Genomic DNA, 26,798 nt, shown 5'->3' with positions numbered 1-26,798 from the left:
CTAAACAAAAGCCATGGAAAGGACTTCGGAAAGGACGTTTTAGGGAGAATGGGGTCAATGACAATGGGAGGAAAACGTGAAAGCGTGGGGGGAGAGTAACCAGAATGTACGGTACACACATGTGTGCACGTTCAACTGTGAAAATCAGTTTCCTTAAGAAAAACAAATAAGGGGGCTAGAGAGACGGCTCAGAGGTTAATTGCACAGGCTGCTCGCCCAAAGGTCCTGAGTTCAATTCCCAGCTACCACATGGTGGTTCACAACCATCTACAATGAGATCTGGTACCCTCTTCTGGTGTGCAGGCATACATGCAGGCAGGACATGTATACATAATAAATAAATAAATCTTAAAAAATAAAAATAAATAATTGAAAGAAAATTCATTAACCCATTAGTTTTCAACTTTCTGTCTTTTTCCTTATTATCAAAGTATCAAGATGACTAAAAGGCAATGAGAGAGAAATATGAAAATCAAAGAAACATGACAATAAAATTTAGGAAAAGCAATAAGTTAATAACTTTATAGAAAGAAAAGTATTCCACTAGCAATACTATTTTCTTTCAATAATTTTTCACTAAATAATATTTAAATTTCCTAATACAGTCAGGTAAGGAAATAACAGTAATTCCAAACAGGGTCAGCACAATGAATCAGCAGGTTAACACACCTGCTGCTGCAGTTCCCAGAAGAGAGAACCAACTTCCAAAAGCTGGCCTCTGACCTCCACACACACCCACATACACATCCTGCACACACAACAGTAATGATAAATAAAAGGAAACTTAAAAAAACAAAAAAAAAAAACCCAGAAAACACAAAAGGCCTCCGGGCTGGGATATAAACTCGGTGATACAGCTCTCGCCTACCATGCAAGAGACTCAGGTTTCCAGCCTCAGGACTGCAGAAACAAACACCAACAATTAAAAGTGAAAAAGGAAGGTAATAGGAAAGGAAAAAAGCAGAGAGATGAAAAAAATAAGACATGCAAGAAAAAGACAAAATGATATATGCATATAAAAATGCTAAAATGAAACTATGATGGTAATCTCAATTGTCCCCTTGATAAGAAGAGCCTCTGGACATAACTACCAGGAATTAGAGCTAGCCAACAACCCACCCACTATGGTACATCATTCCCTGGGCTTGGATCCTGCACTGTGTAAAACAGAGGAAGTGAACTTGCCCAGGCAATCATCACTCTGCTTCTGGACTACAGATGAAATGTGACCAACTCCCTCACGCCCCTCTGCCATGATTCCCTCGTCATCAAGGACTTTAGCCTTCCACTGTGAGTCAAAATAAACCCTTTCTCCCTGAAGTCACATTTGTTAGAGTATTTAATTACAGCAACAGAAAAACATAACTTAGAAACCCTGTCACTGTGTGCTAGCTTAAATAACAATATCTTTGTATCTTAAAATATAACAATATCTTTGTATCTTAAAATATAAGATACAAAGAATTTGAGAGATAAAAGAAATAGAAAACATTATTAGCTGGACACATAAACTGAACATCACTTAGGTTGCAACCCAATAATTTTGAAAACATCTCATTAGTTCTGCAAATGCCTTTGGTGACCTATCAAGCTTTAAAGAAACAATTAGTCTACAATTTTTAGCACCCTTACCAAAAGTTCAATCATGTTCAATAGAAAGAATGTCAAGCAAACCAAAGTTTCTGGTGAATTGCAGCTTGCCTTAGTTTAGACTATCCATCGACATGTAAAAGTCAAAATAAAAACTCTACTGCAATCAAGTCAAGTTTCTGATCACAAAACACTCATAAACTCTGTGGTCAATTAAGTTAGTCTTGCTTTTTCAATCTACTTATTAGAGCTCTAGGCTAGGACTAAGAGAAACTGTGCAACTTACAGCAGTGATAACGTCTGAACTCTGCACTCTTACACTCTGACCCACTTTCCAAACTACTGAGAACAATGTTTAGTAAGCAAGCAGACCAAATCCAGCAATCAGCTAAACCACCCTAGGGTATTTTCTCCACCGATTCATCCCTTTGAACTAAGAGTTAAGAACCAGGACATGCACAACACTGCTCAGTGTTTGAGTGCTTGCCTAGAATGCACAAGTTAAAATATAAACTGTGGGGGGAAACACAGACCAGTCTATGGCATCCGTGTTACAAATATCAGTGAATGTACTAAGCAAGTACACTAAATAGGAAGGTTTTTACTTTGCAAATCCATATTCAGATAACAAATGATCCACACAGCAAACAGGACTTGCCCTTGAATCTGAGCATACTAACCATCTTATGACGAATAGGGACAAGATATAATGCAGTAATATTTGAAAATATTGAAGAAGACCTAGAAAAATGGGTCAGAGATTGAGAGCACTGACTGCTCTTCTAGAGATCCTGGGTTCAATTCCTAGCACTCATGTGATGGCTCACAACTGTGTATAGTTCAGTTCCAGGGGACCCAACACCCTCTTCTGTCCTCCTTAGACACTGCATGCATGTGGTACACAAGCATACATTCAGACCAAAACTCATACCCACAAATAAGTTTTTTTAAATCCCAAAATAAAAATTTAAATACTAAAGAGTTTAAATTTAATTCTATAATTACCTTTCTTCTTGGAAGCACTGATTTGGCCACTTTTTTTGTTTTGTTTTGTTTTTGTTTTTCAAGACAGGGTTTCTCTGTGTAGCTTTGGAGCCTGTTCTGGAACTCGCTCTGTAGCCCAGGCTGGCCTTGAACTCACAGAGATCTGTCTGGCTCTGCCTCCAGAGTGCTGGGATTAAAGGCGTGCGCCACCACCGCCCAGCTGGCCACTGATTCTTAATATAACCCTTGTATTACCTTTTTGGGAAAGAAAAATATTCCTTCTCCTCAGGATGATATTTCTAAGAGCTTTGGGACAAAACTGAAAGGGAAGAAGCCAAGACTCTGAAGAAGTGTGCATGATGACACAGGCATGAGGAAGTGTGCATGATGACACAGGCGTGAGGAAGTGTGCATGATGATACAGGCGTGAGGGAGTGTGCATGATGACACAGGCGTGAGGAAGTGTGCATGATGACAGGTGTGAGGAAGTGTGCATGATGACACAGGCGTGAGGAAGTGTGCATGATGACAAAGGCGTGAGGGAGTGTGCATGATGACACAGGTGTGAGTGAGTGTGCATGATGACACAGGTGTGAGGAAGTGTGCACGATGACACAGGCGTGAGGAAGTGTGCATGATGACACAGGCGTGAGGAAGTGTGCATGATGACACAGGCTAGGCAAGTGTGCACGATGACACAGGTGTGAGGAAGTGTGCATGATGACACAGGTGTGAGGAAGTGTGCAAGATGACACAGGCTAGGGAAGTGTGCATGATGATACAGGTGTGAGGAAGTGTGCATGATGACACAAGCGCGAGGAAGTGTGCACGATGACACAGGCGTGAAGAAGTGTACATGATGACACAGGCGTGAGGAAGTGTGCATGATGACAGGTGTGAGGAAGTGTGCACGATGACACAGGTGTGAGGAAGTATGCACGATGACACAGGTGTGAGGAAGTGTGCATGATGACACAGGCGTGAGGAAGTGTGCATGATGACACAGGTGTGGGGAAGTGTGCATGATGACACAGGCATGAGGAAGTGTGCATGATGACACAGGCGTGAGGAAGTGTGCATGATGATACAGGCGTGAGGGAGTGTGCATGATGACACAGGCGTGAGGAAGTGTGCATGATGACAGGTGTGAGGAAGTGTGCATGATGACACAGGCGTGAGGAAGTGTGCATGATGACAAAGGCGTGAGGGAGTGTGCATGATGACACAGGTGTGAGTGAGTGTGCATGATGACACAGGTGTGAGGAAGTGTGCACGATGACACAGGCGTGAGGAAGTGTGCATGATGACACAGGCGTGAGGAAGTGTGCATGATGACACAGGCTAGGCAAGTGTGCACGATGACACAGGTGTGAGGAAGTGTGCATGATGACACAGGTGTGAGGAAGTGTGCAAGATGACACAGGCTAGGGAAGTGTGCATGATGATACAGGTGTGAGGAAGTGTGCATGATGACACAAGCGCGAGGAAGTGTGCACGATGACACAGGCGTGAAGAAGTGTACATGATGACACAGGCGTGAGGAAGTGTGCATGATGACAGGTGTGAGGAAGTGTGCACGATGACACAGGTGTGAGGAAGTGTGCATGATGACACAGGCGTGAGGAAGTGTGCACGATGACACAGGTGTGAGGAAGTGTGCATGATGACACAGGTGTGAGGAAGTGTGCATGATGACACAGGCGTGAGGGAGTGTGCATGATGACACAGGTGTGAGGAAGTGTGCATGATGACACAGGCGTGAGGGAGTGTGCATGATGACAGGTGTGAGGAAGTGTGCATGATGACATAGGCGTGAGGAAGTGTGCATGATGACAGGTGTGAGGAAGTGTGCATGATGACACAGGCGTGAGGAAGTGTGCACGATGACACAGGCGTGAGGAAGTGTGCATGATGACACAGGCGTGAGGACGTGTGCGTGATGACACAGGCGTGAGGAAGTGTGCATGGTGACACAGGCTAGGGAAGTGTGCATGATGACACAGGTGTGAGTGAGTGTGCGTGATGACACAGGTGTGAGGAAGTGTGCATGATGACACAGGTGTGAGGAAGTGTGCATGATGACACAGGCGTGAGGAAGTGTGCATGATGACAGGTGTGAGGAAGTGTGCATGATGACACAGGTGTGAGGAAGTGTGCATGATGACAGGTGTGAGGAAGTGTGCATGATGACACAGGTGTGAGGAAGTATGCATGATGACAGGCGTGAGGAAGTTTGCATGATGACACAGGCGTGAGGAAGTGTGCATGATGACACAGGTGTGAGGAAGTGTGCATGATGACACAGGTGTGAGGAAGTGTGCATGATGACACAGGCATGAGGAAGTGTGCATGATGACACAGGCGTGAGGGAGTGTGCATGATGACACAGGTGTAAGGGAGCGTGCATGATGACACAGGCATGAGGAAGTGTGCATGATGACACAGGCTAGGGAAGTGTGCATGATGATACAGGTGTGAGGAAGTGTGCATGACGACACAGGTGTGAGGAAGTGTGCACGATGACACAGGCGTGAGGAAGTGTGCATGATGACAGGTGTGAGGAAGTGTGCAAGATGACACAGGCGTGAGGAAGTGTGCATGATGACAGGTGTAAGGAAGTGTGCATGATGACACAGGTGTGAGGAAGTATGCACGATGACACAGGTATGAGGAAGTGTGCATGATGACACAGGCATGAGGAAGTGTGCATGATGACACAGGCGTGAGGGAGTGTGCATGATGACAGGTGTGAGGAAGTGTGCATGATGACACAGGCGTGAGGAAGTGTGCATGATGACACAGGCGTGAGGGAGTGTGCATGATGACACAGGTGTGAGGGAGTGTGCATGATGACACAGGTGTGAGGAAGTGTGCATGATGACACAGGTGTGAGGAAGTGTGCATGATGACACAGGCGTGAGGGAGTGTGCATGATGACACAGGTGTGAGGAAGTGTGCACGATGACAGGTGTGAGGAAGTGTGCACGATGACACAGGTGTGAGGAAGTATGCACGATGACACAGGCGTGAGGAAGTGTGCATGATGACACAGGCGTGAGGAAGTGTGCATGATGACACAGGTGTGAGGAAGTGTGCATGATGACACAGGCGTGAGGGAGTGTGCATGATGACACAGGTGTGAGGAAGTGTGCATGATGACACAGGTGTGAGGAAGTATGCACGATGACACAGGTGTGAGAAAGTGTGCATGATGACAGAGGCGTGAGGAAGTGTGCATGATGACACAGGCGTGAGGAAGTGTGCATGATGACACAGGCGTGAGGAAGTGTGCGTGATGACACAGGTGTGAGGAAGTGTGCATGATGACACAGGTGTGAGGAAGTGTGCATGATGACACAGGCTAGGGAAGTGTGCATGATGACACAGGCGTGAGGGAGTGTGCATGATGACACAGGCGTGAGGAAGTGTGGATGATGACACAGGCGTGAGGGAGTGTGCATGATGACACAGGTATGAGGAAGTGTGCATGATGACACAGGCGTGAGGGAGTGTGCATGATGACAGGTGTGAGGAAGTGTGCATGATGACATAGGCGTGAGGAAGTGTGCATGATGACAGGTGTGAGGAAGTGTGCGTGATGACACAGGCGTGAGGAAGTGTGCATGGTGACACAGGCTAGGGAAGTGTGCATGATGACACAGGTGTGAGAAAGTGTGCGTGATGACACAGGTGTGAGGAAGTGTGCATGATGACACAGGTGTGAGGAAGTATGCATGATGACACAGGCGTGAGGAAGTGTGCATGATGACAGGTGTGAGGAAGTGTGCATGATGACACAGGTGTAAGGAAGTGTGCATGATGACAGGTGTGAGGAAGTGTGCATGATGACACAGGTGTGAGGAAGTATGCATGATGACAGGCGTGAGGAAGTGTGCATGATGACACAGGCGTGAGGAAGTGTGCATGATGACACAGGTGTGAGGAAGTGTGCACGATGACACAGGTGTGAGGAAGTGTGCATGATGACACAGGCGTGAGGGAGTGTGCATGATGACACAGGCGTGAGGGAGTGTGCATGATGACACAGGTGTAAGGGAGCGTGCATGATGACACAGGCTGGAGGAAGTATGCATGATGACACAGGCTAGGGAAGTGTGCATGATGATACAGGTGTGAGGAAGTGTGCATGATGACACAGGTGTGAGGAAGTGTGCATGATGACACAGGCATGAGGAAGTGTGCATGATGACACAGGCTAGGGAAGTGTGCATGATGATACAGGTGTGAGGAAGTGTGCATGATGACACAGGTGTGAGGAAGTGTGCATGATGACACAGGTGTGAGGAAGTGTGCATGATGACACAGGCGTGAGGGAGCGTGCATGATGACACAGGCATGAGGGAGCGTGCATGATGACACAGGCATGAGGAAGTGTGCATGATGACACAGCTGTGAGGGAGTGTGCATGATGACACAGGCGTGAGGAAGTGTGCGTGATTACACAGACGTGAGGAAGTGTGTACGATGACACAGGCGTGAGGAAGTGTGCATGGTGACACAGGCTAGGGAAGTGTGCATGATGACACAGGCTTGAGAAAGTGTGCGTGATAACACAGGTATGAGGAAGTGTGCATGATGACACAGGTGTGAGGAAGTGTGCATGATGACACAGGTGTGAGGAAGTGTGCACTATGACACAGGTGTGAGGAAGTGTGCATGATGACACAGGCATGAGGAAGTGTGCATGATGACACAGGCGTGAGGAAGTGTGCATGATGACACAGGCGTGAGGGAGTGTGCATGATGACACAGGCGTGAGGGAGTGTGCATGATGACACAGGCGTGAGGAAGTGTGCACGATGACACAGGCTAGGGAAGTGTGCACGATGACACAGGTGTGAGGAAGTGTGCATGATGACACAGGCGTGAGGAAGTGTGCACGATGACACAGGCGTGAGGAAGTGTGCATGATGACACAGGCGTGAGGACGTGTGCGTGATGACACAGGCGTGAGGAAGTGTGCATGGTGACACAGGCTAGGGAATTGTGCATGATGACACAGGTGTGAGAAAGTGTGCGTGATGACACAGGTGTGAGGAAGTGTGCATGATGACACAGGCATGAGGAAGTGTGCATGATGACAGGCGTGAGGAAGTGTGCATGATGACACAGGCGTGAGGAAGTGTGCACGATGACACAGGTGTGAGGAAGTGTGCACGATGACACAGGTGTGAGGAAGTGTGCATGATGACACAGGCGTGAGGGAGTGTGCATGATGACACAGGCGTGAGGGAGTGTGCATGATGACACAGGTGTGAGGAAGTGTGCATGATGACACAGGTGTAAGGGAGCGTGCATGATGACACAGGCATGAGGAAGTGTGCATGATGACACAGGCTAGGGAAGTGTGCATGATGATACAGGTGTGAGGAAGTGTGCATGATGACACAGGTGTGAGGAAGTGTGCACGATGACACAGGCGTGAGGAAGTGTGCATGATGACAGGTGTAAGGAAGTGTGCATGATGACACAGGTGTGAGGAAGTATGCACGATGACACAGGTGTGAGGAAGTGTGCATGATGACACAGGCGTGAGGAAGTGTGCATGATGACACAGGCGTGAGGGAGTGTGCATGATGACAGGTGTGAGGAAGTGTGCATGATGACACAGGCGTGAGGAAGTGTGCATGATGACACAGGCGTGAGGGAGTGTGCATGATGACACAGGTGTGAGGAAGTGTGCATGATGACACAGGTGTGAGGAAGTGTGCATGATGACACAGGTGTGAGGAAGTATGCACGATGACACAGGTGTGAGGAAGTGTGCATGATGACACAGGTGTGAGGAAGTGTGCGTGATGACACAGGCGTGAGGAAGTGTGCACGATGACACAGGCGTGAGGAAGTGTGCATGATGACACAGGTGTGAGGAAGTGTGCATGATGACACAGGCGTGAGGGAGTGTGCATGATGACACAGGTGTGAGGAAGTGTGCATGATGACATAGGTGTGAGGAAGTGTGCACGATGACACAGGTGTGAGGAAGTGTGCATGATGACACAGGTGTGAGGGAGTGTGCATGATGACAGGTGTGAGGAAGTGTGCATGATGACACAGGTGTGAGGAAGTGTGCATGATGACAGGTGTGAGGAAGTGTGCATGATGACACAGGTGTGAGGAAGTGTGCATGATGACAGGTGTGAGGAAGTGTGCATGATGACAGGTGTGAGGAAGTGTGCATGATGACACAGGCGTGAGGAAGTGTGCACGATGACACAGGCGTGAGGAAGTGTGCATGATGACACAGGCGTGAGGACGTGTGCGTGATGACACAGGCGTGAGGAAGTGTGCATGGTGACACAGGCTAGGGAATTGTGCATGATGACACAGGTGTGAGAAAGTGTGCGTGATGACACAGGTGTGAGGAAGTGTGCATGATGACACAGGTGTGAGGAAGTATGCATGATGACAGGCGTGAGGAAGTGTGCATGATGACACAGGCGTGAGGAAGTGTGCATGATGACACAGGTGTGAGGAAGTGTGCACGATGACACAGGTGTGAGGAAGTGTGCATGATGACACAGGCGTGAGGGAGTGTGCATGATGACAGGTGTGAGGAAGTGTGCACGATGACACAGGCGTGAGGAAGTGTGCATGATGACACAGGTGTGAGGAAGTGTGCATGATGACACAGGTGTGAGGAAGTGTGCACGATGACACAGGTGTGAGGAAGTGTGCATGATGACACAGGTGTGAGGAAGTGTGCATGATGACACAGGTGTGAGGAAGTGTGCATGATGACACAGGCGTGAGGGAGTGTGCATGATGACACAGGCGTGAGGGAGTGTGCATGATGACACAGGTGTAAGGGAGCGTGCATGATGACACAGGCATGAGGAAGTGTGCATGATGACACAGGCTAGGGAAGTGTGCATGATGATACAGGTGTGAGGAAGTGTGCATGATGACACAGGTGTGAGGAAGTGTGCATGATGATACAGGCGTGAGGGAGTGTGCATGATGACAGGTGTGAGGATGTGTGCATGATGACACAGGCGTGAGGAAGTGTGCATGATGACACAGGCGTGAGGGAGTGTGCATGATGACACAGGTGTGAGGAAGTGTGCATGATGACACAGGTGTGAGGAAGTATGCACGATGACACAGGTGTGAGGAAGTGTGCATGATGACACAGGCGTGAGGAAGTGTGCATGATGACACAGGCGTGAGGAAGTGTGCATGATGACACAGGTGTGAGGAAGTGTGCATGATGACACAGGCGTGAGGGAGTGTGCATGATGACACAGGTGTGAGGAAGTGTGCATGATGACACAGGTTTGAGGAAGTGTGCACGATGACACAGATGTGAGGAAGTGTGCATGATGACACAGGTGTGAGGGAGTGTGCATGATGACAGGTGTGAGGAAGTGTGCATGATGACACAGGTGTGAGGAAGTGTGCATGATGACAGGTGTGAGGAAGTGTGCATGATGACACAGGTGTGAGGAAGTGTGCATGATGACAGGTGTGAGGAAGTGTGCATGATGACAGGTGTGAGGAAGTGTGCATGATGACAGGCGTGAGGAAGTGTGCATGATGACACAGGCGTGAGGAAGTGTGCATGATGACACAGGTGTGAGGAAGTGTGCACGATGACACAGGTGTGAGGAAGTGTGCATGATGACACAGGCGTGAGGGAGTGTGCATGATGACACAGGCGTGAGGGAGTGTGCATGATGACACAGGTGTAAGGGAGCGTGCATGATGACACAGGCATGAGGAAGTGTGCACGATGACACAGGCTAGGGAAGTGTGCATGATGATACAGGTGTGAGGAAGTGTGCATGATGACACAGGTGTGAGGAAGTGTGCATGATGACACAGGTGTGAGGAAGTGTGCATGATGACACAGGCGTGAGGGAGTGTGCATGATGACACAGGTCTGAGGGAGCGTGCATGATGACACAGGCGTGAGGGAGTGTGCATGATGACACAGGTGTGAGGGAGTGTGTGTGATGACACAGGCGTGAGGAAGTGTGCGTGATGACACAGACGTGAGGAAGTGTGTACGGTGACACAGGCGTGAGGAAGTGTGCATGGTGACACAGGCTAGGGAAGTGTGCATGATGACACAGGCGTGAGAAAGTGTGCGTGATGACACAGGTATGAGGAAGTGTGCATGATGACACAGGTGTGAGGAAGTGTGCATGATGACACAGTCGTGAGGAAGTGTGCACGATGACACAGGTGTGAGGAAGTGTGCATGATGACACAGGTGTGAGGAAGTGTGCATGATGACACAGGTGTGAGGGAGTGTGCATGATGACACAGGTGTGAGGAAGTGTGCATGATGACACAGGTGTGAGGAAGTGTGCATGATGACACAGGTGTGAGGAAGTGTGCATGATGACACAGGCGTGAGGAAGTGTACATGATGACAGGTGTGAGGAAGTGTGCATGATGACAGGTGTGAGGAAGTGTGCATGATGACACAGGCGTGAGGAAGTGTGCATTATGACAGGTGTGAGGAAGTGTGCATGATGACACAGGCGTGAGGAAGTGTGCATGATGACACAGGCGTGAGGAAGTGTGCATGATGACACAGGCGTGAGGAAGTGTGCATGATGACACAGGTGTGAGGAAGTGTGCATGATGACAGGTGTGAGGAAGTGTGCATGATGACACAGGCGTGAGGAAGGACAGTGTCACTACAAACCACATCTTCCTCCCCAATGAGCTTCCCCAAACGTTACAGGATGGATAGGCATACAGCGACAACAAAGAGCATTTACAACCTAATCGTAAAAGTAAAAGTATGAAAAGACGTGTTAAAGAGTCCGATTTCTGACAGATGAAAGGAAAGGCAGCCAGAACAGTTAACCCAAACTCAAAATGAAGAGTCCTAGATACATGACAAGAAGCTGGGCGTATTCTAATGCAACAGGGAGATGCTGGTACTTTTCAAACAAAGGGCGGTTCATAAGAACATATCAATATTTTAGGAAAAATTGTGTGATGGCTAGCTTATTCACAATAGTCAATTTGGTTAGGTATTTATATAATTAATATTTATGTATAAAATGACTAGAAAATTATATCACTAAAATTATTAGATCTATTGCTTATAAATCCTGATTATCTTCCACCTAGGTAAAATCATTCTATGTACTTAAAGTAAAAAAAGAAAAATAATAACCCTTAAATACATTTTAAAATATTCTATAATTGAGAATCATTAATCCATTTGGGTTTTCCCAACCTCTCCAAGTTAGAGAGTTATGTATATATTTTATGTAATTGGTACTTCCAGTTTGAAACCTTTAACAATGTCACTAAAATTACTTTCATACTATTATCTCACGATACATGGTAGGGGAAAACTTGCTACACATCAAATATGGCCCAATAAAGTCATTGCCATAGGGTTTTTATCTTTATCCTTACCATTACAAGTTCCTCTTGTAACTCACTGTAACTTTTTTCATTATATTGGAGTCTCTTTGAAAGATCTATAATTACTTTCTTCTGTTCGTCGATCTCTTCACTTAGTTTCTTGTTTTTGGAGAAATACTCTCTTTCTAATCTGAAAAGTTAAAAATGTCAGAGCAGGTTTTTCAAATGTACTTCTCCTTCACACAAGTAAGTGATGTTCTATACATCATGTTTACGTGCCAAAAGCCTTCTTAATGCCCATTTCTCCTTTTTTTAAATTAAAAGGTTTATGGTGCATTCTTGAATGAAATATTTTAAGGGAATAACACTTCTCCTTTGACAGTAGATATCTGGACTGTGTCCAAGTTAATATGCAAAAGAGACTGGGATAGTATTGACGGGGTCTCACCATTACTTTGATGAACAAAATCTACCCGTCTAATTCAGTCAGTTCAGAGACTGCCTCAAGACTGATAAAAGTCTGGGGGGCTGTGAGTGAGTATGCATGTTGCATGCTCATGAGTGTGCAAGTGAACACACCTATGCATGCACACATGCATACACACACACACAACCACAGAAGCAACAGCAGGATATCAAGTGGTCTCCTTACTGACCCAAAGCTTATTGTTTTTGGCTGGCTGGCCATGCCTGCCTTCCCACGTGGGTGATAAGGATTCAAACTTAGCCTCTCAAGATTACTGAGTATGTGATCTTACTGACTGAGCCATGTCCTTAGCCCCCAAGAAAATTATTTTGAAGTCAGTGATAAGTTATTAACATACAACAAAAATGAAGCAAATGTTTTTATCCCTACGAATAGAACTGATTTGGCATATGGAAAACTCAAAAGGAAAAAAAAATCAAAATGTTCATTTATTTTGAAGACATGTTTACTGCTCTAGTTGGAGCTGTGAGCCTGGGAGAGCAGGGCCTAAAAATGAGGCAGACAAAAGCCTCATGCAATAGCCAACTTTATTCAGAGCATCAGACAATTTATGCCCTGAGAGTTAAGAAGAATCACCAAATAAAGTATACAACACAAGGACAAGCTGCACATGACAAAAACATATTTCCGTAGAGGCACATGAATAGCAACAGCTGAAGGAAACTCACTCCTACCACACACCTGGGAGGAACACAAAAACACATTCCAAGAACAATTCTGTGTTCTGAAGAAACAGAGGTCAAGACTCTTGTCTTGTTTCCTTGGAGTTTTCTCACAAACACTCAGAATTATCACATGACTCCATTCTTAGACTGTGTTCTGATAAGGACAAATAAATTTCTTTACAAAAAAAAAGTGCTTTATTATTTAAATGTAGTTCGGGCTGATATTAAACTGTGTTTACAATGGTTTCATTTTGGTTTTGGTTATTGGATAGAGTCTCACCATGTAGCTCCTATTGGCCTGGAACTCTTTTTGTAATCTACTATGCTGGCTCAGACTCAGTGATCCTCCTGTTCAGCCTCCCCAGGGCTGAGATTATGTGAGAGAGCTATCACACGTAGCTGTGTATATTCTCACGTGGACATACGATGAAAGGCAGCTCATAAGCATTGCACCTAAAAAATTCCCATGCATGTGAATGACATCAATTCAACTGATGTCACTATTTTGGCCTGAGATCTTCCTAGCAGCTGCAACAGACCCATTTCTTCTGTCTTCAGCTGTAACACGGGGGACTAGAGTGATTCTGTGACCAAGGCAGTACTGCACTCAGGCTAAAGGAAAAATAAGAAACTAATTTTCCAATGGCACTTGCCCATACGCTGAACAGACATTTTCTTCCTCAGGGTACAACACAAACAAGTCTTGTACATTTGTCTTTTGAACCAAAGATATTCCAAGTAAATTATTTAAAACTAATAAATGTGTATAGAAGAATTAGATACTACATTTATACCATGTAAATCTCTTGGAAAGTAGAACAAAATAATGAAAATGGATCAAAGTAAAGAAAAGGTATGTAAATCGGAAAATCAATCCAAGAATCCCAATATATAAATGGTCAAGGTTCCAGGCTGAAGCAACTCACAACAGGCCTGACGTCTTGAGAGTTCGGAATGCTGGATCAAGAGAGAAGCGTCCATAGAGTACAAAAGTCACCCATATTATTATTTCATCATGTATTACACAGTGAGTCTCTATAAACACATACAGTAAAAGGCCATTTGCCTCTGATTTCAGATGTAAACACTGCGTTTCCAGAGGAAACCACAGACCACAAACAGAAAGATCAAATGACTTCACACTTGCCCACCACTTGCACTGACTGAATAGCCAGCTGACCTATGAAAAGACAGGAAGACCAAAAGTCGTTTTCAGAATGTGCCTGCAAATTCTCCCTGGTCTCCAAGTTCTCCAAGAGGCTACTTTAGGGTGCAGCAAACCCATGACAAGGGACAAGAGATAAGAAGTCAAGGGGCTCACAATGGAAGAAGCCAGAGGAATTCCAAGCAGGATGTTAAAGATAGGTCCCAACATGAGTACACACAGGAAATCCAAAAAGCCAGACGGAGACAGAAAGGCCCCTTAGAAAAAACACAGTATGACAGAATTTCAGGTCTACTAGACTTTAAGAATACCTAGGGGCTGGAGAGATGGCTCAGTGTGGAGAGCGCTCGCTACTCTTCAGTCTGGTCCCAGAGGTCCTGACATCAGGAGGCTCATAACCATCTGTACCTCTCTGACACCCTCTTCTGGCCTGCACAGGCATACACACACACACGGTATCCACTCACACAGACACAGACTCACACCAATAAAAACAAAACAATTAAGTTAAATTAAAAATAGCCAGGCGGGTGTGCTGGGCTCTGCTGACTCCCCATGGGAGACCTCGATTTGGGGGAGGTGGGGATGCAGGGTGGCTTGGGAAAGAGGGCTGGGGGTGGGAGGAGGGAGGAGGGGGGTCTGTGGATAGCATGAGGAATGAGTAGAAAATTTCTTAATAAAGAAAAATAAAATAAAATAAAAATAGCCAGGCAGCCGGGCATGGTGGCGCACACCTTTAATCCCAACGCTCAGGAGGCAGAGGCAGGCAGGTCTCTGAGTTCAAGGCCAGTCTGGTCTACAGAGTGAGTTCCAGGACAGAGAAATCCCATCTCAAAAGGAAAAAAAGGAAGAGTTATTGAGTCCCAAGCTAATCCCACGCAAGAGGTAACAAGGACTGCTTTCTCGTTTGTCGACTCCGCAGCTCTCAGTGCTACTTTATAAAGCAAGGATTAGTCTAGGCATCTGGAGAGAACATGGGCAAAGCGTATGGCAACAATAGAAAACAAAACATACAGTAAGATTGCTATAAAGGAAAATAAAGATAAGTGATCAAAAAGTGGTGTAGGGAAAAAGGATGCTGAACTCAGAGTATCACTCTGGGAGAAAAAGAAGCGGGAAGGAACAGGGAGACATTGTGTGAGGGGAGCAGACAGCAGAGATCAATCAGTAGAGGCTACTTCACAATATCTAAAGAGCATGGCAGAACATGCATGTAATTTATAATCTGAGGCCTGGAGAGATGGCTCAGAATGAAGAGTGCTTGCAAGACAATGAGCTCCATTCCCAGCACCCACACTGGGTGACTCCAAACTGCCCCCAAGTGCAGCCTCCGGGATCCAACATCAGCTTCTGGCCTCCATCCACATTCCTCACCTGTTTTCTTCCTCTCCCTCCCTTTCTCTCCCCCTCTCTCTGTCCTCTCTCCTCTCTCTCATACACACACACACACACACACACACACACACACACACACACACTTAAAATATAATCTTTTTACAATAAAATACAATCTTTTTAAAACTAAAACATAAAATTAACATCAAAGCAATAGCAGTAAAAATTAAGCAATTGCCATCCATAAAAGAAGCCGGGAGGCAAAGGCAAAGGCATCAGTTGCTGTTCCTCATGATCTGGGCAGTACTGTTTTACCCTTTAAACTATGTACAGGTGTTAACTTGATAAAAATCAGTATTTTAGTCAAAAATAACTATTATCCAATAAATACAAAGTTAAATTTACGAGTCATTTGTGCCATTTTAAAAATTCAAAACCTAGGGTTGGTGCTGGAGAGACGGCTCCACAGTTAAGAGCACTTGTTGCTCTTGTAGAGGACCCGGGTTCAGTTCCCGGCACCTGCATAGGAGCTGTCAACCACCTAGACCTCTAGTTCCACAAGACCTGACATCTCTTCTAGCCTCCGTAGACACTATGTGCACATGGTACAGAGACACGCATGCAGGCAAAACACCCACACATATAAAATAAAAATAATAAATCTTAAAATTGATCACTAAAAATTGATCACTAAAATGAGGAGCGATGCCCTACTGTTAGCAATGTGATATAAAGAAGGCGGCTCCTGCACCTCTAATGGCCACAAGCAAGAGGAATGTGTAAAGAAAGACAGGTCAGGGAGCTCCTGGGTCGATCCTCGGAGAGGCGGGACTTACAGAGCAGAGAGCTGGGGAAGGAGAGAAGAGCAGGAAGCCTAGAGCCAGGACGCTTCCTTAATGGAGTCTGATTGTTTGAAGTTCATCTAATAGTTTGTCAATAGCATAGCATGCGTTTTTGACAACAAGTAATATCTCTTCCGGCTATATTTTAGCAAGAATGTAAATAATGGTGCCACTAAATCATAACACTGTTTTTATTCAGAAATATATTTAGAAAAATAAAAAAGCTCTTAATTATTGAGGAACAGAAGGAATAAAATTTATCTGTAGTCCATTCAGTGTCCTATCTTTAGAGCCATTCTAACTTATATTTCAATGTAGACGGATTGGAGGCTCACCACCAGCTTTTCCCTACTACTGCCCAACAATCAATTATATAACTAACTAAGATCAAACTATATTTGAAAACGCTCTAATCCAAAATCATTGAAAAGCTTCTCCTACAAGTTTTTAAATGTAAAGAAATTTTATAGCTGAAAAAATAGAGTAATAGAAATATGGTATATTCCACCTAAAACAATTTCATACAGGTACATTCACTTTTAAGAAACTGTGAGTTAGAACTCTTGATTCTGAAATGCAGATTCTTCAGACACATCTTTTGCTGCCACCCAGTGAAATCATGGCAAGAAACAACTTTAACAGCCTTATCCAGGGACAGTGAAGATGTGAGGTGAAGGGCGACCATGTATACTGAGATGGCCTTGGGGACTTGCACTCCTGGGCTCCATCTGGGCAGCCTTAAGCATGGGGGCTCTGGGCCTGGAGCTCATCTTGTCCTGCCAGGAACTCTCTGACCACCACACCATCTCCTTACCAACACCTGTCAGCCACTATGCCCTGCTCACTGTGATCTGTCATGTGACCACTTTTCACAACTATGAGGACACTGCCCTGACACTTCAGAACCAGATCAGGTGGCCAGGCTGATTCGGCCAACAAGGGTTTGGCTTCTCCTTTATTTTCTAAATAAAAACAACTCAACCACTGAAAATATCCTGGTACCATTTACTCTATAGCTTCATTATTAGCTATTGCTCCATCAGGGCTTCACATCCTACCCTAAAATTCCTTATTCTCAGAACTATAAACTACAAGTGTGGTCCAGGGGCTGGAGAGATGGCTCAGCATTGAAGACCACTGGCTGCTCTTGCAGAAGACCCAAGTTCAACTCCCAGCACTCTCATGGCAGCTCAGAACTGTCTCCAACTCCGGTCCACACCCTCTTCCAGCTCTGAGAACACAGGGCACGTACATACAAACATGAGGCAAAACACTCATAAAATATTTCACTCACAGGAAAGAACAGTAGGAACAAGAAAGCCATTTACACTTACCTGTGGGAGACAGATTTAAATATAGACATAAATAAATACACATGTGTGGTACCTACGGACACACACTCAAACACCCAACAACATGAAAACAAGAGACTATCGAGAGGAGGAAGGGGCCATTATGAAAGAAGACAGAGGAGGGCTATAGAAGGAGATGGATCTGAGGAAAGTACAATGATACACATGCATGGAAACGTCATCAAAAGAACTCACTATTCTGGGTTCATCAGAAAGTCTCTTGTTCCTCCTCCTTTGTTTTCCCAACCCCTTTATCAAATCCTACTCTCTCCTTCTCTGTATACGCTCTCAGCAGAAATGAAGATATTCTAAGTACACAGTTCAGAGGCTGGGGAGATGGCTCGGTGTTGTGGACTATTCCACTATTCCAATGTTACACTGAGTGAAGATGTCTCACTGTGGTCAGTTTAATAAAGAGCTGAATGGCCATTAGCTAGGCAGGAAGAGGTTAGGCAGGACTTCTGGGGACAGAGAGCTCTGGGAAGAAGAAAGGAGGAGTCGCCAGTCAGGTGCAGAGGGAGAAGACATGCGGGAGGAGACGTAAAAGCTATGAGTCACGTGGCAACATGTAAATGAAATAGAAATGGTTAATTTAAGTTATAAGAGCTAGTGGGACAAGCCAAGCTATAGGCTGAATTTATATAATTAATAAGTCTCTGTGTCATTTTTTGTGAGCTAGTGGCCCAAAGAAAAATCAATCTACACATGGTGTCCTACATGGGGGCATGTATTTCCACATAAGACCTGAAAAAGCTTTTTTAAAGGTTCAAAATACACAAAAACAGACACAAACGTGGCTACCTAGTCCTTCAGTCCCTCATGCAGGCCTCGGTACAGATTCCTGGCCACTGCCTGCAGGTGTGAGTAGCCAGCTAAGCTTTGTGGCTATTGAAGGTTTTGTTCATGCAGATAGAAAAGGTTGCAGATACACGGTAAAGCAGGTTCAGATGGGAAAAATAAAACCTCTAAGCACATTACACTGTGTTTAACAATATGTATAGGCTTAAGAAAAAGAAGAAAAAGGATACAGTCATAAAAATAAATAGTTTAAAAATAATAAAATAGAGAAATTTTTTTAAAAGCCACATAAGGGTGGGAAATACTGTAACACAGGGAGTTTGGACCTTATACAGTGCTTTGTTAATTTTGAGTTTTTTGAATGCTAAGAGACACTGGATTATGCAAGGGACTGCTGAATTAAAGCAGCCTACATACTTTAGAGATGTCTTGGCTTCAGAATGGAAAATGTGTTGCCTTGGAGAAGAGGCTGTGCTTTTGTTTCCTTCTAGGTTAATAGAGATCACACTTGACCAGGGGAGGCCTCCTGAGGATCTTGGTTACAGACAAGGGAGAGAAAGCCAACGAAGACTATAGGACAGATGACACATAAGCTGATCTGTCAGCATGGGAACAGCTCGGAGACAAGATGAGACGTGATAAATTTTGTTAGCTACAGAGTCCTCATAACTTATTATTACATGCCATGCTTTCATATGACATGAATAGAGATTTACATTATAGTTTGGTTATGCAGTCCAAATAGACTTATGACAGATGCCTTTTACCTGCTCAAACAGATCAAAAAATCATCTTTAACTGACTTGTACACACTGCACATTCCATACTTGTATTAATACATATATGTATGTTACCTTTAAAAATTTGTGTGTTTTCAGAACAAGGGGACAAGACACCAATAAACAGGTAGCCCAGGTGATCCAGCCTCTCAGAGTACCTCTGCTGAAGTTTCCTCAGAGTTCTACAACCAGAACAGCTTCAAGGCTGCTGACTGAGATGGTCCAGCCTCACAGACTATTCTACCTAGGACTACAACTAAGTCTTGTGCTTTCCCATTGCACAGAGACTGAACAACAAATGCTATGGATAGTTTTGGCTAGTTTTCCCAGGACTTGACCATTATCTCAATTTTCTCAGGTTCCATAAAGGTGCTGTTACCCACAGACAACAGGAAGCAGTCTAGAGAACACAACATCCACACTCCCAAGAGGTGGGGGAGCAGACCCAGAAAGACAAACACAATATGTTCTCACTCATAAGTGGATATTAGATGCAAAGCAAAGGATAACCAGGCTACAATCTACAACCCCAGAGAAGCTAGGTAAAAAGGAGGGCCCTAAGAAGGACACGCATGGAGCACCCCAGGAATGGGAAATAGTTAAGATCTCCTGGGTAAAATGGGAGGGAGGGAAGAAGGAAGAGGATGGGGGATGGAACATGAGGGATCAAGATGGCCAAGTTGGGGAAGGGACAGAGAGGGAGAGCAATGAAAGAGATAGCTTGACAGAGGGAGTCATTATGGGTTAGGGAGAAACCTGGTGTTAGGGAAATTCCCAGGAATCCACAAGGATGACCCCAGCTAAGACTCCTAGCAATAGTGGAGAGGATGTTTGAACTGGCCTTCCCCTGCAATCAGATTAGTAAATACCCTAACTGTCATCATAGAATCTACATCTGGTAACTGAAGGAAGCAGATGCAGAGGTACACAGCCAAGCAACAGGCTAAGCTCCTGGAATTCAGATGAAGAGAGGGAGGAAGGATCATATAATGGGGAAAACCACAGAGGCAGCTGACCTGAGCTAGTGAGGGGAGCTCATGGACTCTGGACTCACAGCTGGGGGACCTGCATGGGACCCAACTAGGCCCTCTGAATGTGGGTGACAGTTGTGTGGCTTGATCTGTTTGTGGGGCCCCTGGCAGTGGGACCAGGACTTATCCTGGGTGCATGAACTGACTTTCAGGAGCCCATTCCCTATGGTAGGATACCTTGCTCAGCCTTGATACAAGGGCAGGGGGCATGGTCCTCCTGCAACTTGGTATGTCAGACTTTGTTGACTCCCCAAGGGAGTCCTTAAACCCTCTGAGGAGTGAATGGGGGTGAAGGGGAGGCAGGAGCAGGAGAAAGGGAGGGAAGGGGAACTGAGGTTGGTATGTGAAATGAAAAGAAATTTAAATAAAAAAAGAAAGAAATCAGGGTTGGGGATTTAGCTCAGTGGTAGAGGCCCTGGGTTAGGGCCTCAGCTCCAGAAAAAAAAATTTAAATAAATAAATAAATAAATAAATAAATAAATAAATAAAAAGAAATCATGCAGAAACAACTCATGATCATAAACTTCCTATCACATACATATGAAAAGGAAAGCAGGTAACAGGATTAGATTAAAATACTAGCTTAGCCATTCATGGCAACAAAAGAATTATTGTAAACTGCCTTGTGAGGAAGTTCTAATAATATAGACAAAATTTACATACCTATAAAAACATTAAAAAAAGAAGTGGGGTAGATGATTTTTAGTTGTTCCATGGGTTATGAATGTTTGTCATCATTTAGGGGGTTGGTTACAAATTGTTACTGGTCATAGTCATGGAGAAAGCTAAACAAAGGAGGTTACACTCTGGGATCTCTTTCTGAAGGGAAAAACAAAACTATAGTATAGAAATGATGAGATAAAAGGTGGATTGTTGAGTCTACTTTTGAACAACCACTAGTCTCAAATATTTTACATTAGTATGGATTTTTGTACATTGATACAAATTTAAGGTTATTTTTGTTATACTGTATATATGTTTCTACTCTTGTTTAACGTATTGTACCTATGAAGCTCATTTAGATATGTAATGTAAAATTTTAGACTTTGAAAGCTATTTAGGATAACAAAGAAATACAGGTTAATAGTCATCTATAACAATCAAACTTATAGTCATGTTAGGTATGTTTTCAAGGTCAAACATATATTTTAGATAGATAGGTGATCTTCAAACACTTCAAAGACCTACAGAATATAACATTTAAAAATTTTTAATAACATAAGGCTTTTCATTGACAGTGAAATTTACAGTACCAATTTACCTCAAAAAAAGATGATGGACATTGAAGAACCTCCATATGAAGTTTGCTTTTAATGTAGCAAAGCTAGCCATTTGGACAAGAAACTGCCCTTGCCTCAACTGCTAATACTATGCTGTCCAAACTGGACAATCAAGACACAAAAGAAAGTGACTGCTGAGCTTTGCCAAGACAAGATATGCCAGTTCTTCAAAAATTCCTGCTTTACAAAAACATCTGTCAGATATTCTGGGCCCATAGGCCAAAGATGGATGCCCCAATGTTACAGAGGAACCTTGATCCAGGCAACCAAATGCCTCTGTCATTTCTTAGTTTTGGAAGTTACTTGCTCTGCACTTCCTGTTTACTCAGGTAACATTATATCCTCTGCAGTCTCTGATGGAGTTGAAGATGAGATAGTTATAGTTTTCTTTGTTACCAAACTCAAAAAAGAAACTCACAAAAGATATAAAATGTATAAGGTTGAGAGACATAAAATTTAAATTGTTTAAGAAAATTTTTTGAGGTTTAAAAAGATAGTTTTAAGATGGTAATACAAGTTATGATGAAAAATGTTTTGGTATAAAACTTTGAATTCACCAAGATAAGATAGAAAATAGAGTATTTTCTCCAAATATTCCAAATATAAATGGACTGGACATTGTGAATGTAATTCTTACCTGATAATTGTCCTTACTGTTTATAGTTTTATTATGTTAGAGTTAAAACCTTCCCTTTTTATTTAGACAAGAAAGGGGAAATGTTGTGGAATACTCCTCTACACTGTGTGAAGATGTGTCACTGCGATTGGTTTTTAAAAAAGCTGAGCCGGGCGTTGGTGGCGCACGCCTTTAATCCCAGCACTCGGGAGGCAGAGCCAGGCGGATCTCTGTGAGTTCGAGGCCAGCCTGGGCTACCAAGTGAGCTCCAGGAAAGGCGCAAAGCTACACAGAGAAACCCTGTCTCGAAAAACCAAAAAAAAAAAAAAGCTGAATGGCCATTAGCTAGGCAGGAAGAGGTTAGATAGGACTTCTGGGGACAGAGAGCTCTGGGAAGAAGAAAGAAAGAGTTGCCAGCCAGATGCAGAGGGAGCAAGACATGCAGGAAGAAATGTAAAAACCACAAGTCATGTGGTAACACGTAGATGAATAAAAATGGGTTAATTTAAGTTATAAGAGCTAGTGGAACAAGCCTAACCTATAGACCAAACTTTCATAATTAATAAATTTCTGTGTCATTTTTTTGTGAGCTAGCAGCCCAAAGAAAAATCTGTCCACAGCTCAGTGGTTAAAATCATTCATTGTTATTGCACAGGACCAGGTTCAGTTCCCAGCACCCACATGGTAGCTCATAACCCCCTGTAACTCCAGTTCCTGGAAACCCAATGTCCTCTTCTGACTTCTGTGGATACCAAGAATACATGTGTTGACATACATATATGCAAAACACTCATACAACATAAAATAGAATAAATAAACCTTAAAAATTGTTTAAAGACATAGTTCAGTTATGACCCTTCCTTTGACTACAGACTGTTAAGATAATAAACCTCAAGGAATCAGAATTCCTCCAAGAATCTCATCCTATAAGGAAAAGGCTGAAGCCTGATGCTAGCCAAAGCAGAAACCAATCTCTCAGAAAGCAATTTCACTTAACGTTGACAACTTGTCAGACTATCTGACAGAAAAGACTGGAGTCATGGGCAGGACCACATGTTGACCAGGATTACTTAGTTATAAATACTCCTTGCCCTCTATTTAAACCTAACCCTCAGGACCCTAAAGATGGGCTGGGGAGTTAATGGACCCCTTTCTCCTGCCCAATGAGGCCATATTAAATAAACCCTTTCTCTGGCCTTTACTATTATTGTCTCTTTAAATGGCCTACTGTGGATGGGTGATTAGACCTAGCTTGGTAGGGGTGCCAGGGCTCTGAGGCTAACAACATGGTAACAATTTCCTACTGCAGCCCAGGGTCCAGGCTAATTTTTAGGGCAGTACTACTAAAGCATGCAATCCCAAGGCCCAGTAAATGAGAGTGGCCTGCAAGCCTCCACTTCCCTGTCTCGTGTGGCTGTGGCCCTGCTGGCACAGCCTGCTGGGGACGAGGAAGCAGTTAACCAAAGAGGAAAGCGGCTGCTTTGCAGGAGTTGAAAGTGAGGCTCAGACTTGCAGTTTCTCTGAGATTATTTAGGTCCCAAAAGGAAGAAGACATCCCCCCTTTTATACTACCTCATTCCCACCTTCTAGGAAGAGATTCTTAGTGTACTACCTAAAGAAACAGGAAGTCAGGCAATAGAAGTTATTCAGAACAAATTTCCCATTTCCTTATGAAGATAATTTCACCTATGGACACTTATTAAGGTGTTGCTTGTCAATGACTGGATTTAGCAGGTGACATGTGGCACAAAATGTAGGATGCTTTTTGTAGACAATATCCAAATCCAGGTCACTAAGATCCACATTCTCAAAGATCAGAGGCATGGCCTAGAAAAACTGGGATATTCATACAATTAAGCTAAGTTCCTCTAGGACACTCCCAGGCACTGGAGAAGACAACCCTAAAAGTTTCTATTTCTAATCCTGGGGGTGTGGTCGACAATGGCCACAAGACTCTTCCCTATTGCAAAGATCAAGGATCAATGATACTATGGCAAATTCTGGATCATGGGTATTTCATTGGGACTCTGAAAAGTGAAAGATGGTGCGTTGACCAAAAGTGACAGACAGACATACTGTGAAATGTGTACATGCTCATACCTCTCATAAGGACTTAAAAGGGCATCCCCAGGAAGCCACAAACCTTGACAACTGCAAATGCTGGCTCTAGCCTTCAACAACAAGAAAAGGGACTTGGGAACGGTACCTCTGAATGGACACTTAGATCTCTGGAAGGCTAAAACTACATTATCTAAGCTCCTGTCGATCACTGCCATAACAATGTGTGTCAGGCCCATGGTGGTAAACGGTCAGGGTAAACAGCGGCTTCTCAAGCTCATGTCTCCTTTTCACTACATGGCAGCAGACAACATCAAGTCTGTTCCAGGAATGAGGCACTGCAGTCAGGTCAGTGAGCGTCTACAAACACGTCTTCACTGTGGGCACAGAACAATATTCCTGCTACTCTGTATCAGAGCTCTTCACTGTGGGCACAGAACAGGGATTCCTGCTACTCTGTATCAGAGCTCAGCGATTTCAGACTGTTAGGGGTCCGAGCCCAGATTAGCCAGGGAGAATCAGACATGAGTGTTTACCTAATGCTTTTTACATCCACTGCTACAAATGGTCTTAACTGGATGAAAATCTTTTTGTCAGGAGGCTTTTAGCCCTCAGAGCCCCATGGAACTATGCTAGGCTCTGGACCTAACAGCAACTCTCTCCCAAAATGCAGATTGGTACCAGCTTTCACCTTCAGTCCTTGTTCGTTCTTTCCATCTTTATTTTTCCAGTTATGGAAGACTTTCCTGCATTAGTGGGAACACCAGAGTCCGCCCCTGATTTAGGAATTAGTAGGAATCTCTGTGCAGAGATCCAAAGTGGGGGTTGTTTTCATTTCGGATAGTTTTGTTGTGGTTTGTTTGTTCTAGCAATGAGAATTTTACTGGTTTTCCTTTCTAATTTCTCAACCAAACATTTTCTTGAACTTCTACCCTATCGACCATACAATCCAGCTCGACCACTCCTGGTAATGCCCAAAAGACTTTATCTGTAACTGCAGAGATACTTATACATCCATGTGCAATGTTGCCCTATTCACCACAGCTAGGAAAGATTCAACCTAAATGACCTGACAGATGGATAAAGAAAAGGTGGTACATCTGCACAATGGAATATTACTTAGCTGTTGTGGTCGTTTGAGTGCAACTGGCCCCTACAAGCTCATAAGGAGTAGTACTATTAGGAGGTGTGGCTTTGTTGGAGTAGGTGTGGCCCTGTTGGAAGAAATATGTCACTGTGAGGGTGGGCTTTGAGGTCTCATATATGCTCAAGATATTGCCCAGTGAGACACACCACTTCCTGTTGCCTTCTGATCAAGATGTAGCCAGCAACATGCCTGCCTGCACACCACCATGCTCCCCATCATGATGATAATGGACTAAACCTCTGAAACTGCCCTTGCCTCAACTGCTAACAGTATGCTGTCCAAACTGGACAATCAGGACACAAAAGAAAGTGATTGCTGAACTTTGCCACCATCTCAATTAAATGTTTTCCTTTACAAGAGTTACTGTGGTCATGGTGTCTCTTCATAGCAATAGAAACTCTAACTAAGACAGAAGTTGGTACCAGGGGTTGAGGCATTGCTGTGATAGGCCTGATCATGTTTTTGTTTGGAGAAATTTAGACTTTGATACTTTGGCTTAGGAAAGCAGTAGAATGATTTAAGCACTGCTTAATGGGCCATACTAGTAGGAACATGGATGACAGTGCTGAATGTGATTTGATGAACTGTGGAGATCAAGAGGTTTCAGAGAGGAACAATATTAATATGTGGCCTAGAGATCACTCTTGTGATATTTTGGTGAAGAATGTGGATGCTTTTTGCCCTTGTCCAAAGAGTCTACCTGAGGCTTAAGTGAAGAGTTTTGGATTAATTCCATCGGCAAAGGAAATCTCAAAACAGCATATAGACTCTGTTGTGTGGTTATTAGTGGTAACTCTAATGAAGATTTATCATAATAAAAAAAAGAGCAAGCTGAGCAGGGCAAATTATAAAATGTAAAATTTAAGAAGAAAAGGAACAACAAAAAGTGGAATGGAGTTAAGTCCTAGGTTCAAGAAGATAAACCAATTAAGAAAAATGGAATAAAGAGAGTGGTGAGTTCAGGGCAAGACCCCATTCAGCTAAATTTCCAACTTCTGAAAAGAATTTTTAAAAAGCTTAAAGCCAGGTATGGTGGAGTATGCTTTTAATCTCAGCACTTGGGAGGCAGAAGCAGGCAGATTTCACCCAGATAAATTTCCAACTTGTGAAAAGGAATTAAAGAAAAACTGTGTGGTGGTGCACAACTGTAAACCCAACACAGGGAAGGTAGAGGCTGGCAGATGTCTGAGTTTGAGGCCAGCCTGGTCTACAGAGCAAGTTCAAGGACAGCCAAGCTTTGGCAGTGATGGTAACAAGCAAAAACAGAAAGCTGGTAGAGATGGAATTGAATGAGGGGGCCATGTTCCAGTCCCAG

At 44.2% G+C, this 26,798-nt stretch overlaps 1 protein-coding gene across 17 annotated transcripts in view; it reads right to left on the bottom strand.

Moving 5' to 3' along the window:
* Window positions 1–26,798, bottom strand: part of Ccdc171 (coiled-coil domain containing 171) — a 342,210-nt gene that overhangs the window by 248,661 nt on the left and 66,751 nt on the right. For all 17 annotated transcript variants that reach the window (XR_013049178.1, XR_013049179.1, XM_015994935.3 and 14 more), the window contains one exon: window positions 11,980–12,118. Coding sequence is in view for 11 of the 17 variants with exons in the window: in XM_015994935.3 (XP_015850421.2) it covers window positions 11,980–12,118 (139 nt within the window). In the remaining 6 variants the exon portion in view is untranslated. The remainder of the gene's footprint in view (window positions 1–11,979; window positions 12,119–26,798) is intronic.

The sequence above is a fragment of the Peromyscus maniculatus genome, chromosome 2 (assembly GCF_049852395.1).
Source record: "Peromyscus maniculatus bairdii isolate BWxNUB_F1_BW_parent chromosome 2, HU_Pman_BW_mat_3.1, whole genome shotgun sequence".
NCBI classification, from domain to species: Eukaryota; Metazoa; Chordata; class Mammalia; order Rodentia; family Cricetidae; genus Peromyscus; species Peromyscus maniculatus.
Note: the sequence above shows the minus strand (reverse complement) of the source record. Positions and strands in the feature narration are given on the sequence as shown.